Source organism: Myxocyprinus asiaticus, chromosome 35, assembly GCF_019703515.2.
Source record: "Myxocyprinus asiaticus isolate MX2 ecotype Aquarium Trade chromosome 35, UBuf_Myxa_2, whole genome shotgun sequence".
NCBI classification, from domain to species: domain Eukaryota; kingdom Metazoa; phylum Chordata; class Actinopteri; order Cypriniformes; family Catostomidae; genus Myxocyprinus; species Myxocyprinus asiaticus.
In genome coordinates this window covers 18,325,892-18,345,600 of record NC_059378.1, presented here as the reverse complement: position 1 = coordinate 18,345,600, position 19,709 = coordinate 18,325,892, and the positions used below count along the sequence as shown (strand labels likewise).

Below are 19,709 nucleotides of genomic sequence, written 5' to 3'. Positions count from 1 at the left end.
CCCTAGTGTCACTACATCGACACAACGTCTCGTTCCCTCCATCAGGGAACGGAGGTTACGCAAGTAACCAGGATGTTTCTTAGACAGGCTCTTGGTGGTTTGCAGGTGTGTGTTGGATCGGAAAGCGCATGGATTAAAATGCTAATCTTTGCCTGATGGCAGCTCACAGTACTTACTACACTAAAAGACATACATGTCTTATTGTAAAATATGGGGGGGGGGTACATTGTGGTACCATGTTTGGCATGCATAACAGCCTTGTATTGTTCTAAAGTCTGCATAACAGGTATATAAACCATAAATATACACTCACTGAGCACTTTATTAGGAACACTGGTACACCTACTTATTCATGCGATTATCTAATCAGCCAATTGTGTGGCAGCAGTGCAATGCATAAAATAATGAAGATACAGGTCAGGAGCTTCAGTTTATGTTCCCATCAACCCTCAGAATGGGGAAAAAATGTGATCTCAGTGATTTTGACCGTGGCATGTTTGGTGCCAGACTGGCTGGTTTGAGTATTTCTGTAACTGCTGATCTCCTGGGATTTTCACGCACAACAGTCTCTAGAGTTTACTCAAAATGGTACCAAAAACAAAAAAAAATCCAGTGAGTGGCAGTTCTGAAGACGAAAACGCCTCATTGATGAGAGAGGTCAACGGAGAATGGCCAGACTGGTTCGAGCTGACAAAGGCTACAGCAACTCAGAAAACCGCTCTGTACAATTGTAATGAGCAGAATAGCATCTCAGAATGCACAACATGTCGAACCTTTAAGCCAGTGGTTCTCAAAGTGTGCAGCACAGAAGACTGACCCATTCTCAAATCACAGACCGTGAGCCAATGTTTTCTTATAAATTATTTTTTATATTAGGCAATGCATCATATTTAATGTGCACTTTTCCACGTGTATTTGTATCACAGTGTTATATTATCCAGGTATTAATACACAGACATTATAAAAAGGGTAGTTGTCTTAAGGAGTCTGTTTGGAATATACTTGTAACAAAATACATGTGCAAATATAAATAGGATGTATATTTAAGCAACAGCGCTCTTTATTCATCTCACTTGCATAAAAACACAGATTATATACTTAGAATGCATCAATACCGTGGAAAGAATTTAATGAAATAGTTATGCCAAATTAGGTATAGAAATGCACAAAAAATGTTCTTGTTTCAAAGGGAGGCATGACCAAAAGAAATTAGAACCACTGCTTTATGAGGTACAACAGCAGAAGACCACATCGGGAACTTTATTAGAACCATAGTGTTCCTAATAAAGTGCTCAGTGAGTGTATATAAACCATATAGGCTAACGGCACAGGCACATCCTATCAGGGACAGAGTGTCTTTCATTGTAATTAACAGGCAGGAAGCAACCTGAGTCTGGCTACCACAGCTGATATCTGCACTCTTAGATCACTTTCAGACATATTTCTGTCTGTTTATGACTCCTTCCCACTGACTGTCTGTGTCTCCCTTCCCTCTCTCTCTCTCTCTCTCTCTCAGGATTACTCACCTGCATCATTTTAAGGGTTTTGTCCTCAGTCAAAACATTTCTGTCATCTTTTTCTCTCTCTCTGACACATTCTGATGTATAAGGTGCAGCCTCCAGCACATAACATCTACTCAATAGTAATGGGCAGAGATTGGAAGGTGGAGGGGCTAGAGAGAGAGTGAGAGAGAAAGACTGTTGAGAGTGTGAAAAAGCAACACACACAGAGAGAGAGAGAGAGAGAGAGAGAGAGACGGAGAGAGAGGAAGGGAAGAAGAGGAAAAAAGGAAGGAGACAAGGAAGTAACAATTCCAAGAGAGGCATTCTGAGGGACATAAAGACACACTTTTTCTGGAGGATTGGAAACCGAGCAAATTTTGTGGCTATTTTTATGCACTTTTTAAAGTTTAATTGAGAAACAACCACTACTTGATCTTGATTCATTGTTTCAAAGTTTATTTAGCAGTTTGGCAGTGAGGTGAACCAAATTAACAGAATTTTTATATGAAAACAATTATAAAATATTTTATAGAACTTTATTAGATCAAGTGGACTTTGTTTTCTTTTCTGAAATTTTTGCAGAGCACCAGAGTGGGATATTATCTGACATCAAGTGAACAAAATGAGATCGACATGTCTGTTTCTTCTGTCTGTCTGCCTGCAGCTGTCGTATGGTAACGTCTGACCTTCAGTTTTACTTTACATGTGACTCGCTTCAGTTTCACGTATAGCCTGATTGCCTTTTTCTGTAGTGCTGCTCTTGTTTGGGTGCATCGCACATTGCTGTGCCAATGAGATTTTGTGAGGGCAGTTTAAAGGAATAATAAATAAATAAAGGAAAATTGATTTTGACTTGTACCTCCATTTCTTAAAAAAAAAAAAAAAATTATAATAATAAAAAGAAATTGGGTTACATTTAGGCACTTACAATTGAAGTGAATGGTGCCAATCTGTAAACGTTTAAATACTCAGTTTCAAAAGTGTAGCCACAAGTCATAAACTATATGCATGTAAACATGATTTTAGTGTGATAATTTTAGCTAATTAACCTTTTCTGTGCAAAGATATATCCAATTTTACAACTTCATTGCCATGATGTCAAAACACCATAAATCCTAAAACCCAAAAATGACAGTACAAAAGACAATTTAAACAACTTTACAGCTCAAATAATACACAAGTTTTAACTGAAGAATTAATTTGTGCTTTTATAAAAGTTTAATCTTCACATTTCTGCCTTTAAACCTTCTAAAATTGGCCCCATTCTCGTAACCTTGATTTTTGTCTTTTTTTTTTAAGGAGAGTCAAAGTTATTTCTTGTGGTAATCAACATTATGCCACAAAAGCCATCGATTAAGCTTAACTTGTATTGAACCTGGAATATTCCTTTAATGTTTAATGGTGCACATTACTATAAAGACATGACAAAAATCACACATTCATTGCTAGAAAGAAAGTTTTAACTATTAGATTTACATTTATTCATTTGGCAGATGCTTTTATCCAAAGCGACTTACAAAAGAGGAATAATACATCATAAGCGATTCATCTTAAGGAGACAGTGGTACGAAAAGTGCTGCATTACAAAGTTTCACTAGCATCAGAATAGTAGGATCCTAGACAGATTAGAGTGCAACAAGAATATATATAATTATTTTTTTTTTTTATGATTGCATGGTTAAATGCTCATGGAAAAGATGTGTTTTTAGCCAATTTTTGAAGACAGAGAGTGAGTCAGCTTCACGGATGGAGTTGGGAAGGTCATTCCATCAACGTGGTATGATGAAGCCGAAAGTCCGGGAAAGTGTTTTGGTGCCTCTTTGTGTTGGTACAACAAGGCGCCGCTCATTAGCCGACTGCAGGCTTCTGGTGGGAACATATCTGCAGAAGTGATTTTAGGTACGCTGGAGCAGACCCAGTGACTGTTCTGTATGCCAGCATCAGGGCCTTGAATTTGATACGTGCATCAACTGGCAGCCAGTGAAGAGAGACAAGGAGTGGTGTAACATGCGCTTTGGTTCATTAAAGACCAGATGTGCTACTGCATTCTGGATCATTTGCAGGGGCCTAATTGTGCATGCAGGGAGGCCTGCAATGAGAGTAGTACAGTAGTCCAGTCTAGTTAACAAGTGACTGAACAAGAAGTTGTGTGGCAGAGACGCCATGCGAAGGGCAGACGTGTGAGAGACAGCTCTGCGCACTTTGCTAATTTTTGTAATTATTTTCATGATATAATCTGGTGAAATTCGATACACCCAGTTACACATTTACTGTTTGTGGTAAACATGGCAAAGAAGTCAAAATCCTCGGGCTCTGGAGACACACATTAAAGACACTTACGGGTTCAAGATGAAAGCCCAGACAGGCCTGTGGACCGGGGACTCGATTTGGATGGCGCGGCGGGAGAAGGAATCCAGCGTCAACTGTCCAACATGTCGGTGATGTTGACGAAGGTACTTGCGGACTTGGAGGATCTCGCTGTAATACGTCGATCGATTACGGCGATGGAAAAAAAAATTCTCTGAGCTAGTCACGAGTGACAGATGTTGAAAAACGAATCGATTATTTGGAGTCATCAGACAGGGAATTAGCCGCTAATCTGCCCGCGATCAAAGTTGATTTGTAACGTGTTCTTGAAAAGCTTGAAGATCTTGAGAATAGAAGCCTCAGGAATAACATTTGAAATGTTGGAATTCCTGAGCATGAGGAGGGCAGAGATATGGTGAAATTTCTAGACGAGCTTTTCCCGAGTCTGCTCGACATAACAGACCACAAGCTGGAAATCGAGCGAGCTAACAGAGTCCCAGCTCACAGATCTGCTGAGGGAGAAAGGCCCCAATCGATTCTGGCCAAATTTTTGAGATCATCCGATAAAGATCTCATGTTGCGCCAGGCGAGGAGCAAAGGAAAGCTTTCTTGGAAGAATACAATATTTTCTTGTTCCCGGACTTTGCGAACTCGACGAGAGAAACGCGACCGGTTTAAGGAATGCAAGAAACTCTTACATCAGCTAGGCACCATTTTTGTTTGTTTTTTGCGTTGGCTCCGCCGAGCGGCTGGAGTTTGTTTTGTTTTGTGGATCAACACTTTTCCTTAAAGAAACTTTTGTATTGACGGAAGATCACTTTTACAATGAAGTTCCCAGGCAGATTGAGAATAGACACTACGGATGACCACAAAATATCTACATGCCCACATAAAGGATGTCTTTTATAAAGTTGGCGGACTGTGTAAATCATGGGATACACTTTTATGCGGCCTCCGAGTGAATTGTCTCTTGACCATCCGAGAAGCCAGGATGCGTGTTTCGTTTCCTTTTGTGCTGGTTCCGCTTAGCAGTTGGAGCTTGTTTTGTTAAATAACACTACTTCGGGACATTGGAATGATTATGTCATCTGCTGCACTCATCAGCTGGCTCACTGAAGATTTGTTTGTCTGACCGAGGAAACTGAATGGCTTTATATCGGCTGGAATTTGTTTTGTGAAGGAACACACCTTTGAGACAGTTCTGTGAATTAGTCTACATGTTCTTTGTGTTTATTCTGCCTATTGGCTGGGGTTTGTTTTACAAAATATTTGATATGTAATTTTGCCTTACAAATTTGTGAGGCAAAATTGAGCAATCCGATGGCAAAGTTGTTGTGGGGGCTCTCGTAGGCGTACATGGAGTCTTTGAGTTTACAGGGATTGACGCTGGTTGGTGCTGTCGTGCGTGGGGTTAATGCGCATGTTTTTCTTTTTTCTGTTTGTTTTGTTCGGGGGAAGTTCGGGGATTTATTGTTGCATTAATGTTGAAATGTGGTCTTTTTTGTGGTTTTTGGCACACAATTTATTTTTTCTATTATGTCAAAATGTAAAATGTTAATATGAGTGTACTCTCTCTCTCCACATGGAATGTGAATGGGTTGGGGCACCCCATAAAAAGAAGGAAGGTTATTTCTTTTCTTAAACATAAGAAATATGATATAGTGTTTCTTCTAGAAATGCATCTTTCCCCGCAGGAAGCTGAACAATTTGGGAAGATATGGGGTGGACATGTTTTCTTTAGTGTTGGCTCAAGTAAGAGCAAGGGAGTCATTATATTGGTAAATAAACATTTACAATTCAAATGTCTCAAACAGATTAAAGATAAATTAGGAAGAGTCATTATTGTTTTAGCAGAAATTCAGGGGCAAAGTCTGATTTTGGCTAATATTTATGCACCTAATGCTGATGATCAGGGCTTTTGTTATAGATCTTGAAGGGATGTTGCAAGCCGCTGGCACCCATCATGATATAATTTTGGCAGGAGACTTTAATCTTTTGATGGACTCAGTCCTTGATCATAGTGAAGCAAAATTGTGTAAGCCCCCTAGAGCAACACTGACGCTTCACAGGAAGTGTAAAAATTTTGGTCTTACAGATATTTGGAGACTTTTGAACCCATCTGATAGAGACTATAAATTTTATTTATCAGTCCATAAGATTTATTCAAGAATAGATTTTTTTTCCAAATCCCTCATTTCATCTGTTGTTGATTGCTCAATTGGAAACATTTTAGTCTTGGATCACCTGGTGAGTTTAGAGGTGTTGCCATATATAGAGAAAAAGAAATCATATAGTTGGTGCCTTAATGTATCCTTTTTGCAAAATCCTGATTTCCAACAAATGTTAAAGACTGAAATCAGTGTTTATATGGAGACCAACTGGTCCTGTTATCCTCTGTGGGCGTGGCTTGGGAGGCACTTAAGGTGGTTCTTAGGGGTCGGATCATACAGTATGCCTCATTCATCACAAAATCCAAAGCACGAGAACTCGTGGAGCTGGAAGGAAATATTAAAAATGCAGAGGCAGGGGCCTGGGTAGCTCAGTGGTAAAAGATGCTGGCTACCACCCCTGGAGTTCGCTAGTTTGAGTCCCAGGGTGTGCTGAGTGACTCCAGCCAGGTCTCCTAAGCAACCAAATTGGCCCGGTTGCTAGGGAGGGTAGAGTCACACGGGGTAACCTCCTCGTGGTCGCTATAATGTGGTTCGTTCTCGGTGGGGTGTGTGGTGAGTTGAGCGCGGATGCCACGGTGGATGGCGTGAAGCCTCCACACGTGCTATGTCTCTGTGGCAACACGCTCAAGCCACGTGATCAGATGTGTGGGTTGATGGTCTCAGACATGGAGGCAACTGGGATTCATCCTCCGCCACCCTGATTGAGGCGAATCACTACGCAACCACGAGGACTTAAAAGCACACTGGGAATTGGGCATTCCAAATTGGGTGAAAAAAAATAAAAATAAATAAAAAGTGCAGAGGCAGAGCTGAAGCTGTCGTCTGATGGCCTCAGAGAATTGACCCGATTGAAATATAGATATAATACTATTTTGTCACAGAAAGTGGAGTTTTGGTTATTCAGGGCAAGACAGACATACTCTGAGTTGGGGGACAAAGCAGAGAAGCTTTTGGCTAGATATATAAAGCAGAGAGAGTCTCTTTCTATCATTCCCTCAGTGAAATCTGCTGGTGGTGAAATGTTTACCTCAGCCATTGATATTAACAATGCTTTTAAAGAATTCTATCTTGATCTTTATCCTTATAAAGATCCTATGCTACAGAACTGCTCCACTTTTGTTAGAAATTTATACGGAATCATTAAAGAATGGAAAGCTTCCTCCAACCATGACACAAGCCCGGATCAGTCTGATTCTTAAAAAGGACAAAGATCCAAGTGAGTGTAAAAGTTACCATCCAATCTCCCTGATCCAACTAGATGTGAAAATTTTGTCAAAAATTTTGGCTAACCAATTAAGTAAGGTTATGACATCTCATATACATATAGATCAGGTGGGGTTTATTCGGGGCCGCAGCTCTTCTGATAACATCATGCGTCTCATCAATATCATGTGGTCAGTAGCGAATGATCAGTCTCCGGTCGCTGCCATCTCACTTGACGCCGAAAAGGCGTTTGATATGGTAGAATGGGATTATCTTTTTAAGATTTTGGAAATGTGTGGGTTCGGGAGTACATTTATTGGTTGGATTAAGTTACTTTATAGACACCCTGTAGCAGCGGTACAAACAAATGGATTAATTTCAGATTATTTTACTCTGGATAGGGGCACTCGGCAGGGTTGCCCTCTTTCCCCATTATTGTTCTGTCTTGCCCTGGAACCATTAGCAGCCACGATAAGAAAGGAGGATGATTTTCCAGGGGTGGTTGCAGGAGGTGTGGCGCATAAGCTTCTGCTTTACGCAGATGATATTTTATTATTTGTCTCTGAACCTACTAGATCTATGCCTTGCCTCCACAGAATTATTAATTCCTTTTTCAAGTTCTCAGGATACAAAGTCAATTGGTCTAAATCCGAAGCTTTGGCACTGACAGTGTACTGTCCAGTAACAGCTTTCCAGCCGGGCGCCTTCCAGTGGCCCAAACAGGGCATTAAGTATTTGGGGATTTTATTCCCAGCAAATTTGACTGATTTAGTTAGTGTTAATTTTGACCCTTTAATAAAAAGGATTTCGAGCGATGTGGGCAGGTGGGCTTCATTACATTTATCGATGATTGGGAAGGTTAATGTTATTAAAATGAATTGTATTCCAATATTTAACTACCTGCTACAATCTCTCCCTGTAGATGTCCCTCTCTCTTATTTCAAGCAATATGATAGCATAGTGAAGTCCTTCATTTGGAATGGTAAACTTCCTAGATTGCATTTTAATAAGTTACATAGGCCGATAGAAAAATGTGGGCTAGGCCTACCCAAGATTTTGTTTTATTACTATGCGTTCAGTCTCAGACATTTGGCTCATTGGTCACTTCCACCTGAGAGAGCCCCTCCCTGGTTTGTTATTGAACAGGCAGTTCTTGCCCCTATTTCGCCATTACAAAGCATCTCTATCAAACTAATCGTAAAAGTTAAGTTACACCCTGTTATTTATCATTTACACTCGGTATAGACTAAAGTGTCCAGATTGTTTAAATTGGACACTTATTTAAATGTTACCTCAAGCATATGGCAGAACCCAAGATTGTATATTGGCAAGTCCCCTTTCTGCTGGCCAGAGTGGATTGTGAGGGGGGTTGCTACACTCGGTGACCTATATGAAAGTGGAGTTTTGAGATAATTTGAAAACTTGGTCCAACATTTTGGGATCCCCAGACCTCAGTTTTATAGGTATTTACAACTGCGCTACCTGCTTTGTACTATTTTTGGGAGTAGCACACACCCCCCTAAGGAGGCAGATGCTTTGGGAGAGGTGATTTTGGAAAAGATCATGTGGCATCAGTGTATTACTCCCAGCTAATTCAGAGTCTTGGGGACGGAGCCTTAAGTTCTCTCAAGAGAGTTTGGGAGAAAGATTTCAACTTGGCATTGGAGGAAGGATTGTAGGCTAAGATTCTTAAAAACGTTAAGTCTGCATCTAGAGATGCAAGGGTGCGTCTTATACAGTTCAAAATTTTGCATAGATTGTATTGGACCCCTCTAGACTGTATAGGCTTGGTCTTAAAGACACACCCACCTGCTGGAGATGCCAGATGGAGACATGGCCCATGTTTTTTGGTGGTGTGTCGAGATCGAGAAATTCTGGTCGAAGGTTCAGAATTTTGTGTGCGATGTGGTTGGCACTCGGATTTCATTTTGCTCCAGACTTTGTGTTCTGGTGATGGGGCTGTCATCGATGTGGGGGATGGCCATATAGAGAACTGGGTTCTGACCTGTGTGCTGATCACCAGGCAGGTTATTTTGAGGGGTTGGAGGTCAGCTGGTGCGCCCCCATATCCAGAGTGGTGCATGGAGGTGGGGAGGGTGGCAGCTTATGAGGAGGTGTCATCGGGAAGACAGGGTGGCTTGGATATGTTTATACGGAAATGGGGCAGGTATCTGGAGTTTTTTGGAGGGCTCTCGGGTGGGGTGTGGAGAGAGTAGTGTAATATAGTTAGTATGATTATTATGTGTGTATGTATGTATATGTATATGTGTATGTGTATATATATATATATATATATATATGTATATGTGTGTGTGTATGTATGTATGTATGTATGTTTGTATATGTGTGTGTGTGTGTATACATATATATATATATATATATATATATATATATATATATATATATATATATATATATATATATATATATATATATGTATATATATGTTTTTAATATATGTATATATGTGTGTCCTTTTGATTTTTATTTCTATATATTTACTTGGCCACAGGGTTGGTTTTTTGGGGGCGGGGTTGGGGAGGGGGAGGGGGGTTGTGGGGTTTAAATGTTGATAAAAAAAAAAAATAAAAAAAAATTGTGTGGCATGTTCAGAGAGGAAGGGTCTTATTTTCCTGATATTGTAGAGTGTAAATCTACATGATTGTGCTGTCTTTGAGATGTGGTGTGTGAAATTGAGTTGGTGATCAATGGTTACCCCTAGATTTCTTATAATGATTGTATGCTCTCAGTTTCAAAATACTTGAGTTGGAAATATACTTTTATCATAGTAGTATCATACGGTGTAGATTCAACCTAATTCAGTGTGATTATATCAGTGCTTGAATTGATAAAATTTAGAATCAAAATGGTAAGCCCTTTTTTCTTCTCTTGCCAGTGTGTTCCACCAGTCCACCTCGTGCTCATGCAGAGGAAAGGCTGCTCCAGACTCTATTCAGCAACTACAATAAGCTCTCTCGTCCTGTAGCAAACATCTCAGATGTAGTTCTGGTCCACTTTGGCCTGTCTATCTCTCAGCTCATTGATGTGGTGAGTCTCAAATCCACTCCAGTGCAGCTCCACACAATATATCAACATCTCAAGCCAAAGAGATTTTTTTTTTTTTTTTTTTTTTTTTAAATGAAATATACTCAATTTGATCACCCCCTCTCTTGTTACTCTCTTTGCGCATGGATATCAACTTTGATTCCAAATACAACAGGATGAGAAGAATCAGATGATGACCACAAACGTCTGGGTGAAACAGGTATGTTTTCAACAAATCAGCCCATATTTAGGCATTAATGAGATTTTTAATTGGAACTGGACCCCTGTTTCCCCACTCTTGTCTCCCCTGTCATACCTGCTGGTTCTGATCTGTGATGAGCATGTATATTTCTCTGCAGGAGTGGAACGATTACAAGTTGCACTGGAACCCAGAGGAGTACGAGAATATCACCTCCATCAGGATCCCCTCTGAGATCATCTGGAGACCGGATATTGTGCTTTATAACAAGTGTGTGAGGCTTTTAACAATGCGGAATTCAGCCAAACCCAATTTATAAAAATCCATATCCTCAAACACTGTTCACCTCCTGCTGGTCCAACATATTAATATGTTTATGAGCAAATGATGAGTTATTCCATTTGACTGCAAACACCACTTTTGGGTTTTAAAACTATGCTTAAGCAAAGTCTATCTAGCAAGTCAGTCCACTGGTGGCCATCTTTGGAACGCTCCTGGGAAGCTATTTTCAGTCATGACAGTGCAGCTCATATCTAATTGGGGAAAGACCAAAATCTCCCAAATGACTGGTCAAGATTATGATCAAAGAACATATTTAAAATCAGCAGTAAAATCTGACACTGGTATAATAAATTGTGCTTCTTTACCTCTAAAAAACACAATTTTCCCAGCTTGTATAGCTAATGCGCCATGCGCGTTATTGATTGACAGCGATGTTTGTATCTAAAAGGTGATTTGTTCTTTTACCTGTAAGGTGGGATTCCTTTCTACATCCGGTGACCATTGGCTGCCATTGGGCATTCCAATTTCTCCCATTCGTTTTAATAGAAGTGGCCCGTCTCTGCTAAATTGTCTCTGGTTCAAGTTAGCTTTGTTCTTCAGTGTTTTTATTATTATTATTATTATTATTATTATCTTCTTTTGAAAATTAGCACTTAGCATTTTTTATATTTTATTCCCTTTTTTACGTTTTAATTCTGTATTTCTATTAGTTCTGAGTCTGTAAACAGCACACATGGGAATTATGCTGTCCACTATTATGAGGGTTGAAATGAGTATTGATCTGTGCTATCCCATAAGAGACCAGGATGAAGTGAGGTAAATTATTGACCTTTCAGTTAAAAATGAAACCAGACTGGTCTAAAAGAGTCCACTTCATTCATATATACCCAGTATTATAACAATTATAGATCTGGGATGGAGTGTAATTGTTTGCAGTGTATGGTTAAAACAATATATTTTTTATGTAAAAGGAAATTTGCTTTAAGGGGCTAAGTAATCTTTTATTAACCTTGATAGATCTACCTCAACATTTACCTGAGAGAATTATTACTTTCTGTTAAATCCATTTTGGCTTGTATGATTGTTGATCTAAAGGTGTGATGCCATAGATAAAAGTATTGTGTGAAGGGTAAAGTGTTAATATAAATTTTGTACATGAACAATATGTTGAATGGAATTTCTGATATAAGAATATTTCACCCAAAAATGATTCACCCAAATTTTATCACTTACTAAGGCCATGTCCAAGTTTGAAAACTCAGTTTTCAGTTTTCTAACATCATTGTTTTCCAAAGTATGTGGTTATGTAGAGCATTTTTGAAAGCCTCCATTTTTCAGTGCTGTTCCAGTGTGGATAAGAGTTGTAAACATGGCAAAATTAATGTGTTTTTAAACTTAAATCGTATTAGTGTGGAAGTGGCCTAATCGTCATGTTGTCTAAACCTCTATTACTTTCTTTCTTCCACGTAATATCCGACCTGCTCTTTTACATTCAGCAAAGTAAGACAGTGACCACAGGCTGTCAAGTTCCAAAAAGGACAAAAAATAATAGTTAATTATTACAGAATTTAAATTTTTGTGTGAACTATACCTTTTAAATTCGATTTCACCATCGTAATTTAAATGAATGTTGAAGCCAAATCCATTATTAACTCTTAATCCAAGGCCTCTGCCTCTTATCACCAAAGTGGAAGCACCAGAGAGTAAAGATTCTGAGAGAGTAGGGCCTCTAAACTTGGGCCTCGCAACGTCTCTGTAGGGTTATTGATGGTTTATCTCACTGTGATGTACACTGACACCAGTACAGAAGTCATTCATGTTGCTCCACAGATATCGGATTTCAAGAATGATCTGATTTTTCTGTTTGATCTGCAGTGCGGATGGAGACTTTGCGGTGACTCACTTGACTAAAGCCCAGGTGTTTTACAATGGCAGGATCAAATGGAAGCCTCCTGCGATTTACAAGAGCTCCTGCAGCATCGATGTCACCTTCTTTCCCTTCGACCAGCAGAACTGCAAGATGAAATTTGGCTCTTGGACATACGATCAGGCCAAGATTGACCTGGTGAGCATGGCCAGTGATGTGGACCAGATGGACTACTGGGAGAGTGGGGAGTGGGTCATCATAAACGCTGTGGGAACTTACAACATCAAGAAGTATGAGTGCTGTACGGAAATCTACCCAGATATCACCTATTACTTCATCATTAGACGTCTTCCTCTGTTCTACACCATCAATCTAATCATCCCCTGCTTGCTTATATCCTGTCTGACAGTGCTGGTCTTCTACCTACCCTCAGATTGTGCGGAGAAGATCACGCTGTGTATCTCCGTCCTCCTCTCTCTCACTGTTTTCCTCCTGCTCATCACTGAAATCATCCCATCTACTTCGCTAGTTATCCCACTCATTGGCGAGTACCTTCTCTTCACAATGATCTTCGTCACTCTCTCCATCATCATCACAGTCTTTGTGCTTAATGTCCACCACCGTTCCCCGCGCACGCACAGCATGCCGCACTGGGTCCGCCAGTTTTTCCTTCACCTAGTGCCCCGTTACCTCTTCATGAAGCGTCCACCTGCCTCAGGTAAGAGGAACTGTGGTAAACTGATTGAGATGATGCACAAGCCAGTGGGGTTGCAATCTATGTTTCTACGGAATACTATTCTGGACGCACCTTCACAGAGTCCCCCACCCAATGTGACCATGGCCCCTGTTGCCCAGTTCGATCCAGTGCAAAGGGACTCCTCCCCCGAACCCATGTTTTTCTGCAGTTCTCCAAGTAGTCAGTATTCCGTTCTGCAAGATGAAACCACACAAACACCTCAAACACCAGTCCTCAGTTACACATGTGCATGCACAAACAACATATTTGCCTCAAGCTCCTCTTCGTTTCCAGAAACTGCCCTTTCAACTCTGCTGCACACTATCCCACTAGATGGAGCTGAGTGTACAGACTGGGAGATCCAAGACCACAGTGCTGAGAGTGTCTTCATAGAAGCCAAAGAGAGTGTTCTGGGGGCAGGGAGTTGTCAACAGCGTCTTACATCTAAGGGGTCGAGTATGCAGAAGCTCGTTCACGATGATGCAGGGATGTGTACTTGCCATAACTTCTCCTATGCTCAGAACTTCAGCTCCAATAGTGATGGCACTAAGGATCTGAATTCAGTAGAGCCAGTGAGTAATCTGTCGCAGTCCCTGCTGAGAGCCCTGGAAGGCGTTCAGTACATTGCTGACCATCTCAGAGCAGAAGATTCAGACTTTTCAGTAAGTTTCAATATTCATATGACAAAAAAACAGATGACAGTTAAAAAAAAAAAAATGTATTGTTAAAAAGTACAGCTTAACCAGCATGCAATTCCCATGCTGGTCTAGGCTAGTTTATGCTGGCTAATGCTAGTCTCTCTGGTGGACCACCATAGCCATACTTTTTACCATCAAAACCTAGCTGGTGAAGCAGGTGGTCCAACATGGTCTTTCTGATGAAGATAGTTAAGCTAGGTTTAAAGAATTGTGGGGACACCAGCATCCCATAGTAGGGGACCAGCACCCAAAACACAACATAAGCTGTTGACCAGCACTGCTGGCCTTTTCAGCAGGGCTATTTCACATTTGCTTTTTTATGACACTACTGGTTAGCATTAGGTTTAAGGTTTAGGTTAGTGAGGTTGGTTTTGTTCACTTAAAACTTTATAGATTATAAGCCTCAGACAGCATGCCCACGGACTGCCCACAGTCCGTTCTCTAACCGTCTGATGCACATAGCACACAAAACTGGAAAATGCTTTCTCGATCAACTCAGCACAATTCTGTTTGGCTGGTTCGATGGAACTTCCGCGAGTAGACGCCTGGAAGCCAAGTTCACAAGGTTCCGCATTGAGACAATAGCCGCTTTTACACTATCAGTCCAGTGCGAACCAAGGCTATCAACTGGTCAGCCGGGGCCAATAGCCCTGGACCTTGAGCTGCGAGACCAAAATCGATCTGCTTCCCACCATCGGGCCAGTAGACCCGCAGCTTTGCCCTAAAACACAACCTTAATACACCGCCCTGTTGCCAACATCACACACCCCACCCATTTCACAAGCAAAAGGGAAACTCAAGCTGAGGTAAGTCATGTTATCTAGTTATCTAGCATATAGAGTTTATATTGTCTGTAAACATTAGCTAGCTTGCAAGATAAGTTAACATTGACAACTCACCGCCTATAACTGCCATGGTGTCCTGAGTGGTCTCTCCACTAACAGCAGGACCAGCACACGTCCATGATCTCAAACCATCGAAAGTTTTTTCTTTGGGCACCGCTTTGTCCATTGTGCATTTAAACTGATTTGTACTGTGCCCGCAATTTAAAAATCTTTCCAGAACCTGTACCGTTGTGCGCTGGATACACACTTGGCAAGTTTGCCAAAACTGCACCTTTGACAGTGACCCTGCCTCAATCCCCAATTGGCCTTGTTTGGCCCAAGGGTAATCAGCGGTCCAAATGCCATTGGCTGTTGGCCCCGAGAAAGTCCTGAGGAGGCACGATGAAGCCCCGGAAGCGACAGTGGGAATGCAGCTGGCCCTAGCATGCACTAGCACACCCTCATTTGACCCGATAGTGGAAATGCGGCTAATGAGTGCTTTTGAGGATGAAATAATCACAGAATTTGCTCAGGTTTGCCAGGTTAGTAACATCAAATCTTTTAAAGATATTCAGTGTTTTGTTTTAGGCACGTGGCAGAAAGTAAAACTCACAAGCAGAGCTGAATTTTCTGCTTTGTTAGTTATGTCTGTGAAATTCTCTATAATGAGGTGTTCTGTGCTTAACTTAGACTCAATTTTTAGCTATTTTCCTGTGTATTTTCAGTGCAATCACTCACGGAGACTCGTGCCATTATATAAATATTACCCCTCATGTCTTTTATCATGGTATGTTATATCTCTAATAACCCCGCCCCTAAACACCCCGTAATGACAAAACCAACTGTGATTGGTTGCTTAACATGTCAGTTAGATGTTTATTCCTGTCTAAATGTGCAGTCCTTGGCCAACTGAAGTTGCTATAGAGCCCAGACCTTCGCCATAGTCATAGGTCTGGCTATGCAAGATTATTAGAGCATTAACCTTAAAAACAACATCTGTTTAGGGAACATTTAACTCACTTTTAGCGAAACTGCAGCCATATGTTTAATGAACCACGTAATTTTATTTTGCCGAAATTTGCCAAAGTCACATAATTAAATTTAGTGTGAAGAATAGACTGAACAATTTCACAAGTTGTTATTCACTGAAAATTAGAAAAATGTTAAAATGTTGCCCTCTTCTGTGCCTTTCAAATTTCATATGAGCATTTCTGTTGTAAGAGCTGTTTGGCATCATTGATATACTTTTATTGTTCTTTTATAGTTGTCCTTTTTTAAACTTGACAGCTCCTGGTCACTATATATGTTTGGGTCATATATTCCTTTAAGATACAGTACTGATGAATTTAAAAATAAAATAAAAGCACTAAACTCAAAGATGTATACAGCCTACAATTATATCATAAGGAATATCAAGAGAAATTAAAATGTATCATATTAACAAGCATGAAACATTAGATTTCTCTTTAGCCAGGGATTCTACTTAAAGGGATAGTTCACCCAAAAATTTAAAGTCTCTCATTTACTCACCCTCATGCCATCCCAGATGTGCATGACTTTCTTTCTTCTGCTGAACACTAATGAAGATTTTTAGAAGAATATTTCAGTTCTGCAGGTCCATACAGTGCAAGTGAGTGGTGAACAGACCTTTCAAGCTCCAAAAAATCACATATAGGAAGCATAAAAGAAATACATAAGTCTCCAGTGTTTAAATCCATGTCTTCAGAAGAAACATAGGTGTGGGTGAGAAACAAATCAATATTTAAGTCATATTCTTTTACTATAAACCTTCACTTTCACATTCTGAAAGGATTGAAATATTTTAGTCAAAAAAGGATTGAAATATTGATCTATTTCTCACCCAAAGTCATTGCATTTCTTCAGAAAACATATATTAGACCACTGGAGTAGTATGGATTACTTTTTTGCTGCCTTTATGTGATTTTTAGAGCTTGAAAGGTCTGGTCACTATTCACTTGCATTGTAGAAAGAAGAAAGTCATACACATCTGAGATGGCATGGAAGTGAATAAATGATGAGAGAATTGTCATTTTTGGGTGAGCTATCTCTTTAAGTTCTACTTAGACACTTTGAACTGGAATCTGATACCGGTATTATTTTTTTAGAACTGTTCTTGCTATAATAAGAAAAGATCAGAAAACACTGTGGTCTCACAGGAAAGTAGTCATCCAAAAAATCAATTCTGAGAGGGAAAGACATGAGTGGAAAATATAGCATGAGATTTAAAATGCTCATCTCCTTTCTCCCCAACCAGGTAAAGGAAGACTGGAAATATGTTGCCATGGTGATTGATAGAATATTCCTGTGGATGTTTGTGCTGGTCTGCATTCTCGGGACCGTCGGATTGTTCCTCCCACCGTGGCTGGCCGGAATGATCTAGACATCATGTGGAGCCTAGATTGGCTCTGAGTGGGTGAGGAATGGCCTTGCCAATCACAAGTGACTTCAGTGATCTCATTAAACATCCCTTGTCATGGAAATTAAGTGATGTTTAATGTTCATAATGTTACATACAGGAATTTAGTAGAGGGATTTCGGGCTTAAAGGTGAAGTGTAATTTTCAACATTGTTAAAAAAAAACTTTCTCCTATTCCAGTAATATGGAGAACTATACTGTAAGTGAGCCATTTGTAGAATGATGTCCTGAAAAGTGTATACACTGTGGCAATATTAAAGCATTGCTCTTTTTGTCTGAGAGGTCCAACATGTCAACTTTTGCTCAGCCAGTAGCATGAGTTTGGGGTGGGGCTACCTGCTTGTTCATGCAGTGGCAGAAGGGGGGTGGGGCAGTAGGTGTGTTTGGAAACCAGTTTGGAAACAATCATTATTGATGCAATTCAGTGGTGCATAAATTACACACTTCACCATTATTCACCATCTGGGTGTGTTAGCGGATTCGGCTATTCAGATGCTTGTATAAAGTTTACATTGCAGCAGATTTAAATTATTTACATTATTATAATTTGTCCCCTTTTCTAAACACAACATGGATTTCAATATAAGAGAATTACTTATATTAGATCTGTGAAAGGTAACTCTTAGCACAGATGAACTGAACAGGTGACAGCAGAGATAAAATTTCACAATAGCGTCGTCAGCTTAATTCTGAATATGATATGGATTCCATAACGATAATTTTTCAAGGTCTGCTTGTATTTCAGTTTTTAACCTTTACAAAGCAAATAACAAATTACTTTTGTTTCACACACACCAAATTTATTTAAAGAGGTGAAATACAGAATATTTAAAGAGGTGAAGATTTCCTGTAAGTTACAAAAAACAACAAAAAATAAACATCCTGAAACTTAGTCTAGCTATAGCAACTGAATCTATGTAATATTCATATTTTAAATCTGTCTTTCAAGTATTTTGTGATGGCTTTAAAACTTTTCTATTAAATTGTGAAAGCTGCCAATGAAAGATTTAGTGAGACTTTTGTTCTGCCACCTTCCTGAGAAATACAGAAATACCTGTCAAGGAAAATCTGCTGTAATACCCTTTTCTCCTCTCAGCCAGTGGATGACTTGACCTAAAAGAGAGGAGGTCACAGGGTTAAATGAAATCAGTGCCGCAGGGCAGATAGAAACTCAGGCTGTCAGAATGAGCCAATGCTGTCATTCACTTTAAGAGCATCACCTGACCAATCATGTACAATGTGCTGAAATTGGATTTCAGCATCCACACCAGAATTAAATCAGTCAAACAACAGTAAGTAGTAAAGTTACCACTTTGACACATGTAGCCTACTATTACTTATCTCTTCAACTGTTGGTATTTCTTTTTAAATGAATGAAATTCCTCATCAATTCCATTTCAAAGCTTATATTACCGTATATTATTTCCAAATGTTAGTGTCAGTTTTATTTGTAGGGTCCTTTTCACATAACCTAGACATTGGTCCAAAGCAGCTTTACAGAAATCAATGCTTTAAAGGAATAGTTCACCCAAAAATTATAATTCTCTCATCGTTCACTCACCATTATGCAGTCTCACATACATATGACTTACTTTCTTCTGCGGAACACAAATGAAGATATTTTGATGGAGATGGGGATTTTGTCAATTACAGTGCAATTCAATGGGGCGCAAAAACTTTAAGGGTCAGAAAAAGACAAAGGAAGCAGTGGTTTGAAGCTCGATTACATTTTCTTTTGCTTGGTAAATGCAAAGAGCATTGTACTCCGCAGAAGTACAGTATACTCCCTTGCTCATATTACTCAAAACATGCATGTAACAAGTCATGAGTTGTTTCAACATGAAAAAGTGTCTTTTTCAGCTTAATTTGAACATCATCAATATTTTTGGATTGGTTAACCAAAAATTGGGCAGAAGGTTTCTAGTTCCCAGCATGCTATGCATGGGACTTGATAGGGAGAATAAATGCAAAAATTAAGTGTTATGTTATGTGTTTTGTGCAAAATTAATATTTAGGATAGTGTGTTTAATTTTTATTTTGTATTTTCTTTTTTTATCCCCTATTCTCCTCAGTTTGGAATGCCCAATTCCCACTACTTAGTAGGTCCTCGTGGTGGCACGGTTACTCATCAATCCGGGTAGTGGAGGACAAGTCTCAGTTACCTCTGAGACATCAGCGCATCATATCATGTGGCTCGTTGTGCATGACACTGTGGAGACTCCCAGCATGTGGAGGCTCATGCTACTCTCCGTGATCCACGCACAACTTACCACGCACCCCCATTGAGAGCGAGAACCACTAATCGCGACCACAAGGAGGTTACCCATGTGACTCTACCCTCCCTAGCAACTGGGCCAATTTGGTTGCTTAGGAGACCTGATTGGAGTCACTCAGCACATCCTGGATTCGAACTCGCAAATTTTTTATGTTTAAATTTA

General features: G+C 39.9%; 1 protein-coding gene across 1 annotated transcript; it reads left to right on the top strand.

Moving 5' to 3' along the window:
* The first annotated feature begins 1,862 nt into the window (after positions 1 to 1,862).
* LOC127425816 (neuronal acetylcholine receptor subunit alpha-2-like) lies at positions 1,863 to 17,307 on the top strand. Its single transcript, XM_051672098.1, has 7 exons — positions 1,863 to 1,980; positions 2,085 to 2,176; positions 10,080 to 10,231; positions 10,404 to 10,448; positions 10,588 to 10,697; positions 12,585 to 13,974; positions 17,110 to 17,307. Exons 2-7 carry the CDS (start codon positions 2,125 to 2,127, stop codon positions 17,233 to 17,235), a joined length of 1,875 nt encoding a protein of 624 aa, XP_051528058.1. The 5' UTR covers positions 1,863 to 1,980; positions 2,085 to 2,124; the 3' UTR covers positions 17,236 to 17,307.
* The last annotated feature ends 2,402 nt before the right edge of the window (positions 17,308 to 19,709 follow it).

Coding starts and splice junctions, on each gene's coding strand:
- LOC127425816 (XM_051672098.1), top strand. CDS start 2,125: ATGAGATCGACATGTCTGTTTCTTCTGTCTGTCTGCCTGCAGCTGTCG. Junction 10,232..10,403: donor TCTCTCAGCTCATTGATGTG/GTGAGTCTCAAA, acceptor CAAATACAACAG/GATGAGAAGAATCAGATGAT. Junction 10,698..12,584: donor GATATTGTGCTTTATAACAA/GTGTGTGAGGCT, acceptor TTTGATCTGCAG/TGCGGATGGAGACTTTGCGG.